Source organism: Trichosurus vulpecula, chromosome 1 (genome assembly GCF_011100635.1).
Source record: "Trichosurus vulpecula isolate mTriVul1 chromosome 1, mTriVul1.pri, whole genome shotgun sequence".
Classification (NCBI taxonomy): domain Eukaryota; kingdom Metazoa; phylum Chordata; class Mammalia; order Diprotodontia; family Phalangeridae; genus Trichosurus; species Trichosurus vulpecula.
Genome location: NC_050573.1, coordinates 529,490,576 through 529,509,206, shown reverse-complemented (window position 1 = coordinate 529,509,206; position 18,631 = coordinate 529,490,576). Strand labels below are relative to the sequence as shown.

General features: G+C 38.3%; 1 protein-coding gene across 1 annotated transcript in view; it reads right to left on the bottom strand.

Moving 5' to 3' along the window:
- Nucleotides 1-18,631, bottom strand: part of GNA12 (G protein subunit alpha 12) — a 129,740-nt gene that overhangs the window by 64,909 nt on the left and 46,200 nt on the right. Inside the window, exon 2 of the mRNA XM_036765167.1 lies at nucleotides 1,533-1,748. Within this exon, the coding sequence (XP_036621062.1) occupies nucleotides 1,533-1,748 (216 nt within the window). The remainder of the gene's footprint in view (nucleotides 1-1,532; nucleotides 1,749-18,631) is intronic.

The window sequence follows — 18,631 nt, the reverse complement described above, 5'->3', positions numbered from 1 at the left end:
TATCTTATTCTTTGGACAAAGTGATTTTCTTAGGTTGTAAGCATTAAATAATACTATATTAAATATGAAATACTATATACAATGTGTGCATATACAACACTATACATGTATACAACACTATACATGTATACAAATCTACATATCTATAATATACACATACATACTATGTGTGTATATATTACATACAATATGTGAAAGTGCTTTGAAAACCATAAACCAACATACAAATGTAAGGTTCCATATACCTACCTCAATAAACACAGAGAGCTCAGACTTCTCAATTGAACCAGTTAAGAACTACATGTGAAAAAGCTCTAAGCATCTCTATTGAATCAATGAAAGGCATTTTAAACTTAGGTCTCTGATCAATCCAGAAGGAGGAAAGACCATTAGATTAAGCAAAATGATGCTACGAAAGAAGTGCTTTGGGATTGACTAAAGAAATTCAGTCATGCCATTTTGTTTTACATAAAATAGCAAACCAGTTTGGAGCCAAGGCAGTTCACATGGTGACAAAGACAGAGCAGAGCTAACCAAGCCCCTGAGAACTCTTCTGAGTGGGAGGAGGCAGAGTAGAACCCAGTGCTTCTCCTTCAGACAAGTGAGAGCCCTTGTGGATTTGGACTTTTTCCATCAGTGTCCTAGCAGTAGCCCTGAGCATCATTATGGAACAATGTCTACATGAGGTGGATAGGACAAACTAGAAACACTGAGGAAAGACAGCTTTGGGACTCTACAAGAAGCCCAGCAGAAAAGATAAAGCACACCCAAGGGGTAACTTCACGAGGATCCCAAAAGGAGAGGAAAGGATTTTAAGCAAACAGCAACTGTGAGTTACCCCTTGTGAGTTTCCATCTTGGTAAATACCTTTTATAAAAACTAATTAATTCTGGTTAATTGATATCAACTGATAAACATGATGGCAAACTCCTAGAACCCCACCAATCCCCCTAGACCCCAGAAGGGAGATATCACAGCCTTGCTCTGGAGACTCAGCCTACCCATGCACATGGGAGTGTGGGAGAGCAGCAACATAACACGCATAACATCAGTATTATTGTTTTTTTAATTATTCATTTAACTCTTTTTTCACATATAGATTTCCTAGTGTGTCCCCAACTATTCCTCCTTCATACATTTGAAAAAGTGAGATCCACAGCCCTGGTATACCTTGCAAATAGGAAATATGGACTGGACCTGTGATTTCAGTGGTGCAGGGAACTCCAAGATGAGAAAACTCTCTCTATCAATGTAGGCCAGCAGCCCCTGCAACTTAAAAGTCTTAGAGAGTTGCCTAGGATACTGAGACATTCAATGATTTGCCCAGGATCATCACATAGCCAGTGTGTGTCAGAAGTAGGATATGAACCCAGATCTTCCTAGCTTGAAGGTCAGTTTTCTAGCCATTACCCAACTCTTTGTACTAAGCAAACATTAAGATTAAAGTCATGTAGAAAGTAATGCTGAAGTCTCAAAGAAAATGACAGTCTATTTTGCAATCTTTTTCTCTCTAACAGGATGGGGTTACTTACCAGCTGAAATTCACTCCTGCGGCTATAGGCTTCCTTGATGCCAGAATCTCTCCAAAGAGCACTCAGAGCAGGTACATAGAGTTGGAAAGTGGCAGGTTCAACAGGCATCCCAGCTTTATTTTCAAAGGCCATTAAGAACATCCCATGCTTCTCATTTTCTGAATACTGCCAAGGAATACCAAGCTTGTCTCGAGCATCAACTAGAACCCTTGAGCCCTATAAAACATAAGACATTGTAATAACTAGTATGAAGACTGTTAAGGAACTTGAATGACAAAAATAAAAAAAAAACATATCTCACAAGCCACGATATTTCTGATGTCTTTGCTCTTGGAACTGAATTTGTAACATCACTGTTACTAAATAACAAAATAAATGTGTATATATAAATGCATGTGTCATGATATCTTATTCATTTAGATTTTTAAAAAAAGATCGGGATTGAAGGAAGAGAGAGGAAAAGCACATTTTAAGGATAAAATTAAACTGAATTTCCAAACAATTTTATGAAATTTCTTCTTTACTAAGTAAGCACATAACTTGGAACCTGATGAAGAATTGCTTTTTTCCTCACTTAATTTTTCAATTAACAAACATTTATTTTTTCTTTCCCATCCCCACCCACTCTGTAATCTAAATGAAAATGAAAAGAAAAACCCTTGTAACAAACATGCAGTAAAAAAAAAAACCAACAAATTTCTTTATTGGCCACATCAAAACAGTATCTATCACTGCCTATTTAGGTCATTATCTCTCTGTCAGGGGATGGACAGCATAGATTATCACTGGTTCTTTGGAATCACTGTTGGTCACTGTAATTAATCAAAGTTCTTAACTCTCTCAAAGTTACTTGTTTTTTTTACAATGTAGCTGTTAGCATATAAATTCATAAACTGCTTCTGCTCAATTCACTGGGCATTAGTTCATACAAAGTCTTCCCAGGTTTCTGTGAATTCACATCCATCTTATCTTAAATCACAGTAGTATTCCATTAAATTCACATAACCTAATTGTTCAGCCATCAAGTGATGACCCTTCCCTCATTTTTCAGTTCTTTGCCACTACAAAACAATTTACTATAAATATTTTTGTACATATGGGTCCCTTTTCTTCTTTCTTTGATTTGATCTCTTTGGGGTGAAAGCCTAGTAGTGGTATTTCTAGGTCAAATGGTATGCACTGTCTGGTGAATGGCTCCAAATTGTTTTCCAGAATGGCTAGACCAATTCACAGCTCCATCAAGAGTCAACATGCCTGTTTTCCCAAGGACCCTCCAACATATCATTTTTGCCTATCTGAAGGGTGTGAGGTAGGACCTCAAAATTGCTTTATTTTTCATTTTTCCAATTATTAGTGATTCAAAGTATTTTTATCACATAGTTGCTGACAGCTTCCTTTGAGAATTATTTGTTCATATCCCTTGACCATTTATCTATTGGGAATGGCTCTTATTATTTTAAATTTTAATCCATTTTTTACAGACCTTAGAAATGAGACTTGATATAAATGTTTTCCAGTTAATTACTTCCCTTCTAATTTTAGCTACATGGATTTTGTTTGTGCAAAACCTTTTCAATTTTATGTAGACAATTTTTTCCATTCTATCATCTTTGATCCTCTCTCTCCCTTGTTTGTTCATGAACTATTCCTCTATCTATAGATCTGAAAGGAATACTTCCTTATTCCTATAATTTGCTTATGAAGCAATCCTTTATATCGTCATGTGTCCATTTGAAGCTCACTTTGGTATATAGTGTGAAGTATTAGGCTACATTAAGCCTAACTTCTTGCCAAAGTGCTTTACAATTTTCATAGCAATTTTCCTCAAATTTTAAGTCCTTACTCTGACACCTGGGTTCTTTGGGTTTATCAAATAGTTCTAGGTTTCTTGCTTCTGCATATTGTGTACCTAATCTCTCCTACTAATCAATTTATTTTTTAGCAGAATTGTTTCTTCAACAGAGAACAGATGGAAATTCCTTCATTGCAAAGGTAGGGACTATAAATATGGAATATTGTGCATATTGTACATACTGTCAAATACAATTATCTTTAGTTTTGTTAAAATAATTTTCCCCCTTTTGAAACTTTTGTTGCAATGGGTATGAAAAGGGCAAAGCATATATTTAGAAATAAGCTGGTGTAAAAACACAAGATAATAAGTATAGGTAAATTTTTTAAAAGCGAAAATCGGAGGAGAAAATATACATGCACTGAATAGGAAAAATGTCAACATATGGCACAATAAAGTACAGTAGGTATTACTGAAATGGTAGGCAGGAGATTGTGATCTCGATTGAGTGCCCTTCCAATATGTGATGGGGCTTCAATCATTCTTCAATATGGGTTGGTAGAACACCATGTTTTTGGAGACATCCTGTTCTAAATTAAAGGGAATATTAGTTACTTGGCAACTACCTCAAGCAAATGATTTTAGTTCTTTTACCTGGACGAGTTTAGCTAAGTCTATTCTGGTTTCAACATGTTTTTTTCTGCCTAATTTCACATTATGTCCCCTCATACACTCCATGTTCACATTCTTTCTCCCATACCTGTGAATCTGCACAAGCCTGGAATGAGCACTTTGGATCCTTACTTTCTTGTTAAGTATCTTCATACTGCCTGCAGTGCTACTCCTCAAGCTTCTAGATAACAGGGGGTGATTTTCTGTTCTTGTATCCCCCAGAGGGTTGTAAATTGGAGGTGATTAATAAATATTCACTGAATTGAATGAAAAATAGGCCTCTTTATCTAATAATGTACATACTCCACGTAAACATGATTAAATGATTTTTAAAAGTTAGTTTCAACTGGGCACTTACTATGTGCGTGGTCCTGCATTAGATACACTGAGGAATCCTCTGCTACAGTGCCTGACCTCAAAGAAGTCAACAGTCTAGTTGGTCTAAACGGATAACATATTCTGACTTATACTGTTAGGTAAGTGACAAATAACTGGCATACCTAGAGCTGAAGTGGTCAGTGAAGGTAGTACTGCACAGTAAAATAAATGAATGAATAAATAAAATAAAAACAATGGACTTGGAATCAAAAGACCTGGATTTGCTCAGCTCTACCACTTCACAGGATCAAAAATCTGCCAGAACCTCAGAGATCATCTAGTCCAACCCCACCATTTTAAAGATGAAGAAACTGAGGTAAGTCATTTGATAGCTTAGACCTTGGTTTCCTCATCTAATAAACTAAGGCTTTTGGACTAGATCATTAAGATAATTTACAGCTCTAAATCTTTATTATTCTGAAGTAAAATTTGAGTTGGGCCCTAAAAAATGGATAGGTAGCCTTCAAGTAAGCATAAGCAATAGCCAAATGTTCAGAAACTGCAATGTCATTTAAACAGATCCCTACTCTACTGCTTTTCTTCCCAGTCTCAGCCTCATTACTCTATTTTCCCCTTTCACCTCAACCCAAAAGGGAGAGCATAGAGAAGAAAACGTGACAGGTATAGAATCAGGTTTTTACAATGAAGTCCTTTTATTAAGTGCTTCAACCTTTAATACGGTAAAGAATGCCTAACAACCAAGGTCTATCTTTTCACGATGCATTTGTATACAATAAAAAAGTTCTTCTTTATAAGGAATATAACTTCATTTCCAAATTAAAATTGTGCCTTTTAAGAGCTTAATGTTTCCAGTACCAAGGAAGAGAAGTAGACCAAGAAACCTGAACATTCATTTACCAAAACTGTAGTTTTCACCACTGCATAAACTAAACTTTCCCTAATGATTAGGGTGAACATAGGCTTGGTCTGAAAGCAGCTAGCTGGTCTGGCCAAAAAACAGTCTGTGTTCCCATTGTATAACTGCACCAAGGCAGGCTGGAATCAGTCCAAATTAACTTTCCTCCCAAACAGGAAGAGGAGACTTCTGATTTCTCTTTCAAAAATCAAGTCAAAAGGGGTAGCTGTTGCCAAACTTTGTCTTAAAGGAGTTAGTTAATATGGGCAGAAGAACATTTTTTAACTTTAAGTAAGAAAGAAAAGAACCCTACATCCTCCCCAACTCCCCTGAATTATTTTAGCAAGACACTCCTCTCTGCTAACTCTGTCCTTAACTTTGAGGCTTGAGATTAAGGGAAGGTATCTACCTTTTGGCGTACACTTGAAATTCGAATAGTTTTGTTTGGGGATACTGAGTGTAAAATAAAAGCTCTTCAGAAGAGAGATGTTTCTTTGGCACTACTGTATTTATCATTCAGTTAATCATATACATTTGCTAAGTTAATGTTAATATATTAGCTGCTATTACTCTGCTATTACACTGGAGTGATAAAAGATAAAGTCTTAAAAAGTTTTTATTTGAAGGTATAAGGAAGCTTGGAAACACAGACCTGAAAAATAATTTTTACTCCTTCCTAATAATTTTAAAATTTCAACTTTGTAAAAACAAAAACCAAACTCCTAAAAAGCTACACATTTGAGTCAAACCAAACGTAAAAAAAAGTCTCAAGATGAAGAACAATTTATTTCACTCTTAAATGACCTTATCATAATGGAGTCTTTTTATTTTAGCATTTTGAAGCATTATAATTTCTTAAAGAAACCAGATATTTCATGCAGTTACTCAAATGTAAACAGTTGAAACAGTCTCGAGTCCAATTACCTCATCTTAATACAATGTAATACTCTAAACTATTTAAAGAGCCCATTTTCAACTTAAAAGCTTACAATTTAAACTTCCAGTCAGAGAAGATAGTTCATGTCTATTTGGGATTTTTTCATTTTATGAGATGGTCAGTGAGGAGTAAATCCAATTCTTTCATTTCAAAATATATTTTTCTAGTTTAGCCCTGAATCTTTTAAATTCGGTCCTTTCTTATTGAAACTTTCCCACAATAAATATTATTGAATGAAAATAAAATGCAATTAGCATTCTACAGACTAAAAAGAAGCATATTAGAAAGATTTTTAATGTTTAAGTTTTCATTAGACAGGGAGACATGTATATTTGGAATGCAAAATTCTTTAAAATGGACTAGGGCTGATTTACTCTGGCCAATATTTACATTTAAGAGATGTCAACAAAAGTGTAAACAGGATACGATTCTTTAAATTAATGAAATAAAACAAGCAAAGAAAGCTCTCAATTTTTCTCCAAAACACTAAAGTTAAAATGATGTTTTCAGAGGCAGGGAAAAGTCAAAGAAGCAGAAACAAATCAATATTCAAAACTCTTAGTAGCTTTTAAGTAAAAAGTTGGAAAGTTTCTCCCTTGCCTAGTTCTTAAAGTGCATAATTCAAATAGAAAGGGGCAGCTTAACATAAAACTACACCGCAGGAAAGCCTATGCTACACAACTATACCACACAAGCAACCCATCAATGTTTATTAATCATTTACTATGTACAGGAAATTTTGTGAGATGACAGAGAGGAGGAAGAAATGAAGTATGCTATACAAAGAGGGAAAAGTGTAGCTGAGGAAATAGGATATATGTACACAAAACACACAGTGTTGCAGTGGGAAAAGCACTAGATTAAAGCATAACAAAACCTAGGTTCTATCTCTCTACTTACAAACTAGTAATCTCTACTACTAACTAGCTATGTGATCTTGGCTAAAGTCTATTCACTGGGAACTATACCCCCAAAGTCACTAAATGGTGTATATGCATAAGCCAGCAATACCACTACTAGACCTATACCCTGAAGAAATCTAACAACCAGGGTAAAGCTCCACATGTACAAAAAATATATTTATAACAGCTCTCTTTTAGTGGCAAAGAACTGGAAACTAAGGGAGTGTCCATCAAATGAGGAATAGCTAAACAAATTATGGCATATAAATGTAAAAATATTATTGTGCTATAAGAAATGATGAATAAAGTTTCAGAGAGATACCTGCGAAGACTTGTATGAACTGATTGAGAGTGAAGTGAGCAGAACTAAGAGAACAATTTATACCATACCATAAGGACATTAGAAAGACTAGAAAACCGCCTGATCTCTAAGGAAAAAAAGAGTATAAAAACATACATAACTTGATAAAGATTCAGTTCAACAACATATCATATAGTAGGATGAGAGCTAACTAAGGACAAACGAGGTGTGGCATAAGACTAGTCAAAGCTCCCTCAAATTAGCCAGTCGCCAAATTTAAAAGTTCTAACGAAAGTCTGGTCCAACCCACACTGGAAAAAGGAACTGTCCCTCAAATATGCAACAAATCATCATCCAGTCTTTGCTTTAAGATATCCACAGGAATAGCCATTCTTCTTTGGGACTTTAATTGTTAGGAACCAATTATTCTTTCCAAGTTTAAATCTGCTTTTTTACAACTTCTACCTATTGTCCCTGGCTCTCCTTTGATTAATGTGGCAGAGTTTTAAATATTTGAAAGCTAGCTATCATATTTTCTTCTGCCCCAACTTCTTTTCTCTACATTAAATATCCTCATTCCTTCAACTAATCCTCACATGACCTGGACTCAAGGCCCTCCAACCAAACCAGGTGCCCTCCTCTGAATATTCTCCAGCTTGTCTCAATACAATATGAATTCCTTGAGGACAGGAGTTTTATTATTCTTGTCCCTGTATGTAACCCCAGCACCTAGAACAGTGTCTGGCACACAGTAGGCAATGAATAAATGCTTTCATATACTCTGGTAGGAAGAAGTGAATACAACACAATGTGGTCTGAGCCAGGGAGAGTTCAAAACGATTATTACCTCTTTATTCACAGTAGCCATAACCCTCCTAAATGTTTTTAAGGTCAATGGCACCAATGCTAGGAGAGAAAATAAAAACTTCTTCAAAGTACTATCACAGGGAAACTGTTAAGGAAAACTGAGAACATAAGAGCATCAATGTCATTCGAAGCAACAGTGCCTGCAAAAAAATTACAGATGATCCATAAAACCGCTTGCTAAATCCTTTCTTCCTCCCCCATTATCCCAAAACAAACACAACTAAGGGTGTGACAAAATGAAACAGAGCTGAGGGAGATTTCTGTGTAGAACTTATAGCCACAGTAGAAAGAAGCTGAGTGAGGGGGTGTGAGAAAACTGTGAAAACTATGTCCTTTGGGTGCAAAATCACTGACTTGGGTTGTAACAGAACACATCCTTTGACTGCCAATTCTAGTGTGAATCTTAGTTAAGGTCATCTTGGTTCACATGCTGAAAACTACAGTTATCACCTAAAATGGCATTTTCTACCACCAAAAGGCACTCACTAGCATAAGAGGTTCACATTCACTAAGGAAAGCTGACTTTGTAACTTATCAAAAGATCTTTTTTCCCCCTAACATATTCTTTAGGACCAGGATACTATCTTAGTCCCAAACTGTTGTCAAATTCTGCTTCCAAATAGATTACAATTATAGCATAGGTAAACAATTTTAGGAACATAACTGCCATTTTTTCCTACATAGTCTAAGTATTTTGGCAGAGATATGCCATTTTTGTAATATTGCTGCTTGCAACACCCTGGGGCAAAGATACGGTAGTGATGAGGCAGGCAATCAATATGAGAACACTCGAGATGGAAGCTTTTACTTGAGTAAAAGTTTATTTGTCACCTCTCCCTTATCAAAGATCAAGCTGGTACTCCCTAGGAAACAAGGAGACAAGAAATTCAGATGCTTTTCTAAGCACTCTGTGGTGATAAAAGCAGCTGCCTTAGCATTCAGCTACTATGTACAAAGTAGGACAGGAATGAGGTGGCTCTATTCCCAGAAAGCCAGACCCCATTTTGAGGAAGTGAGTGAGGTACTGCATATCATTTTCTAAATCCTAATCCCCAGCCCCCATCACAACTACATATAAGGCCAGCTGGGACTATATGAGGATGAAATCACTTCAGAAAAGTTCATTCATTAACCAGGATGGAAGGAGTAACCTATAGTATCATGAGTAAAGCCAGTTCCTAAGGGCTGAGAGAAACATTTATAATGCTTTTTTGTTCTAAACTCCACAGAAGTGACAGCTACTTCAGTCCCTGGTTGGCATTAGATAAGGGCCATCCAGGGTCAGTCTTATGAATATGAAGATACCTACATAGTGTGTGATTCAGAGGAACAGGCAAGGTCCCCTGTCAAATAACATCAATAACCTATATTTGTGATTTCAAATTAGAGATTAATTCATTTAGATCTTCAAATTTTTTCCACTCTCAAGAATACTTCAATACCTCAAAAGATGTATGATGTTACTGATAGGGGTATTCTCTCCTCCATAGATAGAGACTGCAATCTAGACCAGGCTTCTCCTACTGTAATTCTTGTCTACGTTCTTACTCAAAATTTCTATAGATGATTCACTTAATAGGCTGGAGGAGGCTCTCTTCTGGGTCTTTTTATATTTGGGGGCTAATAGTGAAGCACAAGGGCTATCCATTTGTCACTCCTTACTTCTGCCACATTTCTAGCCCATCTCTTTTTGTGATAATGCCTTTCTTCGATGGTATCCCAATACCACACTTCTCGCACACAGGTCATTGTTAGAAATAGCCAGTCACCATAAATGGCAAAAATTTAAAAAGATGGAAGTAGTCAATCTTTTAAGAGCTCTGGAAAGACAGACACACTAATTCACTGTTGTATTGCTGCAAATTAGTGTGACCATTCTAGAAATAATTTGAAATTCTGCTTTAAAAAGTGACTAAAATGTCCATACCCTTTGAACCAGAGATCTCACTGCAGAGATGCCAGGCACATAGTTCAAGGATGTTAAGAACAAAAGGAAATGTCCCATAAAGATAAAAATATTTGTAGTAGTACTGAATTCTTTAAAAGCAGGCACCGTTTTTAGCTTTTCTTTGTACCTCCAGCTACTAGGTACATAGTAAACCCTTAACAAAGGTTAGCTGACCAACTAAGAACTGGAATCAGAAGAGATCCATCAGTTGGGGAAGGGCCAAATGAATATGTGAATGTCAATGTAATGCAATATTACTATGCCATAAGATAACAAAAGATACACATTCAGAGAAAACTGTTAATATTTGTATGAACTGATGCAATGAAGGAAGTAGAACCAAGAGAATTAGAAAAAACTGTGAAAGACTATAGAACATCAGTCAATACAATGGTCAGTAACAATTCCAAAAGACCGATGATGAAGCAATCCTCACATCTCTTGGTGGACAGTTAGTGAACCATAGGTGCAGATTAACATGTACATTTCTAGTCACGACCACTACAACTTAAATTTGTTTTGTTTGAGTATACTTTTGTAAAAAGAGAGGGATTTATATTGAAGGGGTAGGCGTGACAGGAGGGGTCTGATAGCAATGCAAAAAAAAGGATCAAGAGGGAGATTCAGGAGGAAACACAGACAAGCGGAGGGTGTTGGTATTACCATGATAAAGTTGGCGTATATTTAAAAAGAGTAAGCTGTATAAAGTAGATTCACAGTTTCATGTATAATTCTCAGTTTTTGAGCATAGAAATGTTCATCTTTGTAGTTCACGAAAAAAGATAACCTATTATAATGTACATACCCCCCTAGAAAAAAGAAATTCCTTTTATTAGTTAACAATTGATATGTAGCAGAAATGGATTAGAGGATAAATGTGGGGGATGAGATGTGAGTGAAGGAACAGAGAGAGGGTATTCTGAAAGCAGAGGTGGAGCTAGGCAAAAGACAAACTTTGCCTAGGTCCAGATGCAGAAACTGACCATCTGTGATACCACAAAACTAGTTCAACAGAAGCATCCTTCACAGTATCACCCAGGTATAATGACCATAAAGGAGATATTTATTTTCAATCAATGAAAATCCAATTCTTTCTTGCCTGCTCCCACCTTCATTTGTGAATACAAATTCCCTCATCCTCTACCCAGGTAGATATTCCTTACAACAAAGAATGAAGAAAGAAAAAACCAATTCGGAAAAACTAACCAACATCAACAGAGTCTAATAGTCTTTAGTGTTCCACATCTCTGAAGAGGAAAGGTGTAGCCAGAATGGACTTTGTTTTCTTTGAATGACTCAGCTTGCCTCGTTGAGCTTCCCTGGACGCTGGGGCTTGCTCTTCCGGGGCAGGACCAGAGCTTCCTGTGTGATGAGTCGTGGCGCTGGCTGAGGGGAGGTGTGTTAACGTGGTCTACGCTGGGGGAGGGGCCAAGTCAAGAACCAATCGGCCCTGGTCGTTCAGGCGGCGCTTGATGATGTCAAAAACTCTATAAGAGGGGAGAGGACAGCTTGAAGATCCTCCTTTCCTTTTCCGGTTGGAGCCAGAGACAGCCTACAGCCGAAGCTGAGCTGCCGGTAGCAGAGCTGACTAGAGGCTAGTGGGTAATCTTCTTACCGTAAAGGGGAAGCATGTATACGATTTTGCCTTATACCATCTCGCTTCTCTGTGCGAGGGATGTCCTGAACCCTAGTAGCGTTTTCTGTCTCAGCCCCTAACACTGTCTCATTTTCCCCCCACTCGCTTCCCCTGCCACCATGGCAAGGACAAAGCAGGCAGTCAGGCTTGGTCTGGGCTGAGTTGGGATGCACTCTTGGCTTATTTGGCCTCCGGTTGCTCCTAGCCACATTAATAGAAAAGTTCTCATCTGAGTCAGTGGGTTCTTGAGCAGCAATTTGTTCTCCTGCTATCTGAGATTCCCGTTCTTGCTGTGGGGTAGGAGTGCCCCCATCTCTTTCACTTAATCTCAATCTTTCATATACTAGCCGGTAGGCTGATAACACTATCCAGCTTTGCCTAGATAGTGATGCCCCTGACTGAATCCCAACCTCTTGTAAACACCTTTCCAAATCCTTAGGATCTCCTCTCTGTAGCCTTGGTTCCCAGTTTTCACAGGGTCCGGCTTTTTTAGCCAATTCCTTTGCTAAGGAGGAATAAAAAGGATCCTCCCACCCTGGGATATTCATCTCTTCCTCTGAAGTTCTTCTGCTTCTGAACAGAGATCTTATATCTAGCGATCCCATCCACCTCGTCGCCAAATATATTAGGAAGGCAGAATTTATGATTTCAAAGAGAATCTCATATGTGCCTAAAAGGTCCGGAACCGCAGGATATAAGGAATTCTCTAGGCAGAAGGCAGGAGAACTAAAGCATGTATTTACACTCCACAGTAACAATCCCACAAACCAGCGTCCCCATTTTGATATTTTCATCAAAAGCTTCCAGGCCCAATAAGTCCGCCTCACAAGAGTAACTAGGAGGCCACAGAGAAGCGAGATGGTATAAGGCAAAATCGTATACATGCTTCCCCTTTACGGTAAGAAGATTACCCACTAGCCTCTAGTCAGCTCTGCTACCGGCAGCTCAGCTTCGGCCGTAGGCGTCTCTGGCTCCAACCGGAAAAGGAAAGGAGGATCTTCAAGCTGTCCTCTCCCCTCTTATAGAGTTTTTGACATCATCAAGCGCCGCCTGAACGACCAGGGCCGATTGGTTCTTGACTTGGCCCCTCCCCCAGCGTAGACCACGTTAACACACCTCCCCTCAGCCAGCGCCACGACTCATCACACAGGAAGCTCTGGTCCTGCCCCGGAAGAGCAAGCCCCAGCGTCCAGGGAAGCTCAACGAGGCAAGCTGAGTCATTCAAAGAAAACAAAGTCCATTCTGGCTACAAAAGGTTAGCACATTTTCTTAATTCTTCTCTAGGGTAAAGCCTGATCAATATAATTATGTAGTATTCAGCTGCATTTAAAAAATTCTTCCAATTTATAATGTTGTAGTCATTTCATATAGTTATCCTAATTTCATGTACTTGATTCTGCATCTGCTCATGAGTCTTCCAAGGCTTCTTTGAACTCTTCATATTATCGCCTCTTTTAGCATAGTAAATAGTATTCTATTACATTCATGTACCATACCACAATTTATTTAGCTGTGTCCCAATCAAAGGTTGTCTATTTTCTTCCTCCTATTCTTTGATAGCACAAACAGTGGTTGTATATGGGACCTTTCTTTCTAACTTTGACCATCATTGGGGTGTGTGTTTGGGAATGGGCTTTCTTCAGTTATGGGATGAGGCCATTTTTGTCACTTTTTTTTTAAAGCAATCTAGTTTTCTTTTTCTATATAAGTGACAGGTATCACCTTAGTTTTGTTTTTAATACTATCTTTCTAAAGCTGATTATGTTTATAATGACTTTCTAGTTGCCACACTGATTTTCAGTACTCATTTCCAACTACGTAATATCAAATCAAACCTTTATTTTGGAAATATTTGTCAATACATACTTTTAAATTTTCCTGCTTTCTATTTGAATTAAATTTTGAGGAAAGATTTATTTTTCCCTCTAGGCTTAGCTGCATTTAAAAGATATAAGTTAACTTCTAAATTAAAAATTTTGAGTTTCTTTTAATGTTATTACTATATCTCAATGGCATTCTAATAATCAGAGTGAAGATTTGTATTGGATTATATCAGAAAATCCAGTTCTAAGCTACTAAAATAACCAGCTACTTCTCACTTCCACCCCCTCCAGCCTTTCAGCCCATGCAGCCTTAAGGATATTTAACAAAAGGGAAAAAAAATCATGCCCCTCAACCAATGACCCAGATAGCTAAAAGCAAGAGTTCAAGTGAAGCCATGTCCCTCACAAAAGATGAACAGTGAAGCAGGTTGACAAAACATTGAGTTGATGGAGAAAAAATATGCAGGTTATGTTCAGGAAAAGGGAAGCAGCCACAGCCATGATGCTGGGTCCAGAGATTCAACAGTTTACATTTATCCTTCTTTGTTATGGTGAGAAAGAAAACCAATCAGCAGGTAAGCCTAAGACACTGGTGGTTTGACCTACTCAACTGTTACAGATCCCACAGCAAGTTATCTTTGAAATAACTTTGAGCCCTTCATTAGGAATACTTGCAGGACCATGAGAAACAAGGATTCCAGTGCCCAAAGTGTTAGGAATCTTCATTCTCTTGTCTTCTTGTTTGAATCAGTGTTGTTCTCATGGAAACTACTCATCTGGGTCTAGGCCCAGCAGCAAAGCATTGTTTTTTTTGTTTCCTGGAAGAGCAAGGGGTTGGGACCCTATTAGTTCATGTTTCTTTCTGGCTAGCTGGAGGGAAATGAAGGAGTAGTGATAGTGAGATGGATTAAGAAGAGACTTCAATGCTGATAAATGGGCAAAGTAAGCTGGTTTTCCTTGGTACTGGAGAGTCAAGCTCAGAGACATCTGTATCATGACCCTGTCTGTATAGTTTCCAGAGAAGTAAGAAATCTTAAGCCTTCAGTTTTCTGCTTGGTAAAAGTCTGAAGTAACAGAGCCTTCACTATGTATGTTATTTACATTTAAAAACAAAATAAACCAAAAACCCCACTGCATCAAAAGCATATTAGCAGAATGTGATATTAAAACAGAAAAACTGGGGGGGGGGGAGCCAAAATGGCAGCTAAAGCTCTCCACCAAGTCCCTCCAAACACCTATGAAAATGGCTCTGAACAAATTCAAGAACTGCAGAACCCACAAAATAGCAGAGGGAAGCAGGGCTCCAGCCCAGGACAGCCTGGATGGTCGCTGGGTAAGGTCTAGCGCGTGGAGCTAGGAACAGAGGGGAGCAGAGTCCAGCATGGGCTACACCTGGACCAAGATGGGGAGCCAGGTGGAAGAGGCCGTAGCGCCCTGAATCAGTGAGCTGTGGCAGTTACCAGACTTCTAACCCACAAATGGGAAAGACAACAGAGCAGATTAGTGGGAAAAAACTTCTGGGATAGAGTGCAAGGAGTTTGAGGTTGGCTACTGCCCCGACGTGGGGGCAGAGGTGGTGCAGCTCCGAGGCTGCTTCCAGAGCTATAGCTGCAGTTGCTTCCAGCCCCAGGCCCACCTGGTGGGAGGAATTAAGTCGCAGATCCAAGCAGTAGTGCAGAGCCTGCTTGGATCTGAGTTGCGGTCCGGGTTGGCGGTTCTTGGGGGAGGAGTAGTGCTGGTGTGCCAGAGAGACATAGCTCTGAAAACAGCAGCACGAGGCACCTAAGGCTTGGGACAAAGTACTCTCTACTCTACAAGCAGTCATACACTGACAAAAAGCTCAAGGATCAAGTAGCTGGCTGGGAACATGAACAGGTAGCAAAAACAGACTCCGATTCAGACTCAGACTTTGGGATCTTTCTTTGGTGACAAAGAAGACCAAAACATACAGCCAGAAGACGTCAACAAAGTGCAAGAGCCTACACCAAAAGCCTCCAAGAAAAACATGCACTGGTCTCAGGCCATGGAAGAGCTCAAAAAGGATTTGGAAAAGCAAGTAAGAGAAGTAGAGGAAAAATTGGGAAGAGAAATGAGAATGATGTGAGAAAACCATGAAAACAAGTCAATGACTTGGAGACCCCAAAAAATACTGAAGAAAATAACACCTTAAAAAATAGACTAACTCAAATGGCAAAATTGCTCCAAAGAGCCAATAAGGAGAAGAATGCCTTGAAAGGCAGAATTAGCCAAATGGAAAAGGAGGTCCAAAGGACCACTGAAGAAAATACTACCTTAAAAATTAGATTGGAGCAAGTGGAAGCTAGTGACTTGATGAGAAATCAAGATATTATAAAACAAAACCAAAGGAATGAAAAAATGGAAGACAATGTCAAATATCTCAATGGAAAAACCACTGACCTGGAGAATAGATACAGGAGAGATAATTTAAAAATTATCGGACTACCTGAAAGCCATGATAAAAAAAAAAAGAGCCTAGATATCTTTCAAGAAACTGTCAAGAACTGCCCCGATATTCTAGAGCCAGAGGGTAAAATAGAAATTGAAAGAATCCACTGATCACCTCCTAGGAATATTGTCGCCAAATTCCAGAGCTCCCGGATCAAGGAGAAAATACTGCAAGTAGCCAGAAAGAAACTATTTGAGTATTGTGGAAACACAATCAGGATAACACAAGATCTAGCAGCTTCTACATTAAGGGATGGAAGGGCTTGGAATATGATATTCCAGAGGTCAATGGAGCTAGGATTAAAACCAAGAATCACCTACCCAGCAAAGCTGAGTACCATGCTTCAAGGCAAAATATGGATTTTCAATAAAATAGAGGACTTTCAAGCTTTCTCAGTGAAAAGACCAGAGCTGAATAGAAAATGTGATATTCAAACACAAGAATCAAGAGAAGCATGAAAAGGTAAACAAGAAAGAGAATTCATAAGAGACTTAACTAAAGTGGAACTGTTTTGCTTATATTCCTACATGGAAAAATGATGTGTATAATTCATGAGACCTCAGCATTAGGGTAGCTGAAGGGAATACACACACACACACACACACACACATATGGGGGGCAGGGTGAGTTGAATATGAAGGGATGATATCTAAAAAAAATCAAATTAAGGAATGAGAAAGGAATATATTGGGAGAGGGAGAAAGGGAGAGATAGAATGGGGTAAATTATTTCGCATGAAAGTGGCAAGAAAAAGCAGTTCATTGGAAGGGAAGAGGGGGCAGGTGAGGGGGAATGAGTGAATCTTGCTCTTATCAGATTTGACCTGAGGAGGGAATAACAGACACACTCAATTGGGTATCTTACCCCACAGGAAAGAAGGAGGAAGAAGATAAAAAAAGAGGGGACGATAGAAGGGAGGGCAGATGGGGGAGGAGGTAATCAAAAGCAAACACTTTCAAAAAGGGACAGGGTCAAGGGAGAAAACTGAATAAAGGGGGACAGGATAGGAGGGAGCAAAATATAGTTAGTCTTTCACAACATGAGTTGTTCTTAGGGAGGGTGGGTGGGGAGGGAAGAGGGGAGAGAATTTGGAACTCAAAGTTTTAAAAGCAGATGTTAAAAAAAAAGTTGTTTTTGCATGCAACTGGGAAATAAGATATACAGGCAATGAGGCATAGAAATCTATCTTGCCCTATAAGAAAGTAAGGGAAAAGGGGATGGGGGGAGTGGGGGTGACAGAAGGGACGGCTGACTGGGGAATGGGGCAATCAGAATATATGCCATCTTGGAGTGGGGGGCAGGGTAGAAATGGGGAGAAAATTTGTAATTCAAAATCTTGTGGAAATCAATGCTGAAAACTAAAAATATTAAATAAAAAGAAAAATAAAGTAAAGAACAGAAAAATCACTCAAATGGGAACAGAAATTCCTGGTTAGGGTTAATGCTGGCTATGGTACTAACTAGCTATGTGCCTATAAACGAGAAGTTAAACTTCTTAAACTTCTTAAGCTTCTTAAAGTGTGGGTCTCAACGCCATATGATGGTTGCAAAAAATGTGGCAACAGTAAAAGATTTCTGAACGCACGACAACCAAAATTTAATTAAAAATCAAATGCGTAATGAATGAATCCAAGATGTTTCTGGCAGTGCTTGCCCATGTTGTATCGCACAACTTCACTGATGCCTTGGTTCTGAACACACAGCACATGCACTTTGTGCATGTCCTCACCCCACGCAATGCCAACGAAACTGAAAAAGGGGTAGCAAACGGAAAAAAGTTTTAGCCCATAGAACTCATTTTCCTCATTTGAAAAACAAGGGTGTTGGACTAAGTGACTTCTAAGTTCCTTTCCAGCTCTAAAGATGTATTATTCAATTTGTGATTCAGTGTGACTTCCAGATCTTTTTGCGACTACACTTATGACTATTTTAACTTTTTCCATTTTGTATCCTATGGGTATTTTTTGTATGCAAAATATTCAGCTTTATATAGTATAGCTCTTAAAAGCTTAATATAAAAATTTACAAATCAAGAATGGAATTTTCAAATGAGAACACCTAATCTTAGAAAATGTGACACACATTCCAAGTGCCATCATTTTACAATATATTCATAGAATTTTAGCTCTAAAAGGGAGCCTAACGATCATCTAACTTTCCCTCCTTCTGCATTTTCCAAATGTGAGAAAATTAAGGTATAGAGATTTGACTAAGGTCACACAGTGGGTGGTATGGTCAGAACTATAATGCCTATCTCTTGTTTCAGAATCTAGTGGTTAAGATCCACCACATTATGCAGCCTCTCCACTCGGCTATAAAAGTTCTCCATCTGTGAAATCTGGCTCTCTAGTACAAATTGAAATTTAAGATAAACAATTTTCATACACAACCCAACAGTGATTCAACAAAAACTTACAGAGAACCTACAAGTTTATAATAATGTACAGAAAAGCATTTTGGGAAAAGGAAAGAATTTTGTCTTTGAGAGGCTCCTAATTGACTTGTGTGATAAAACACATG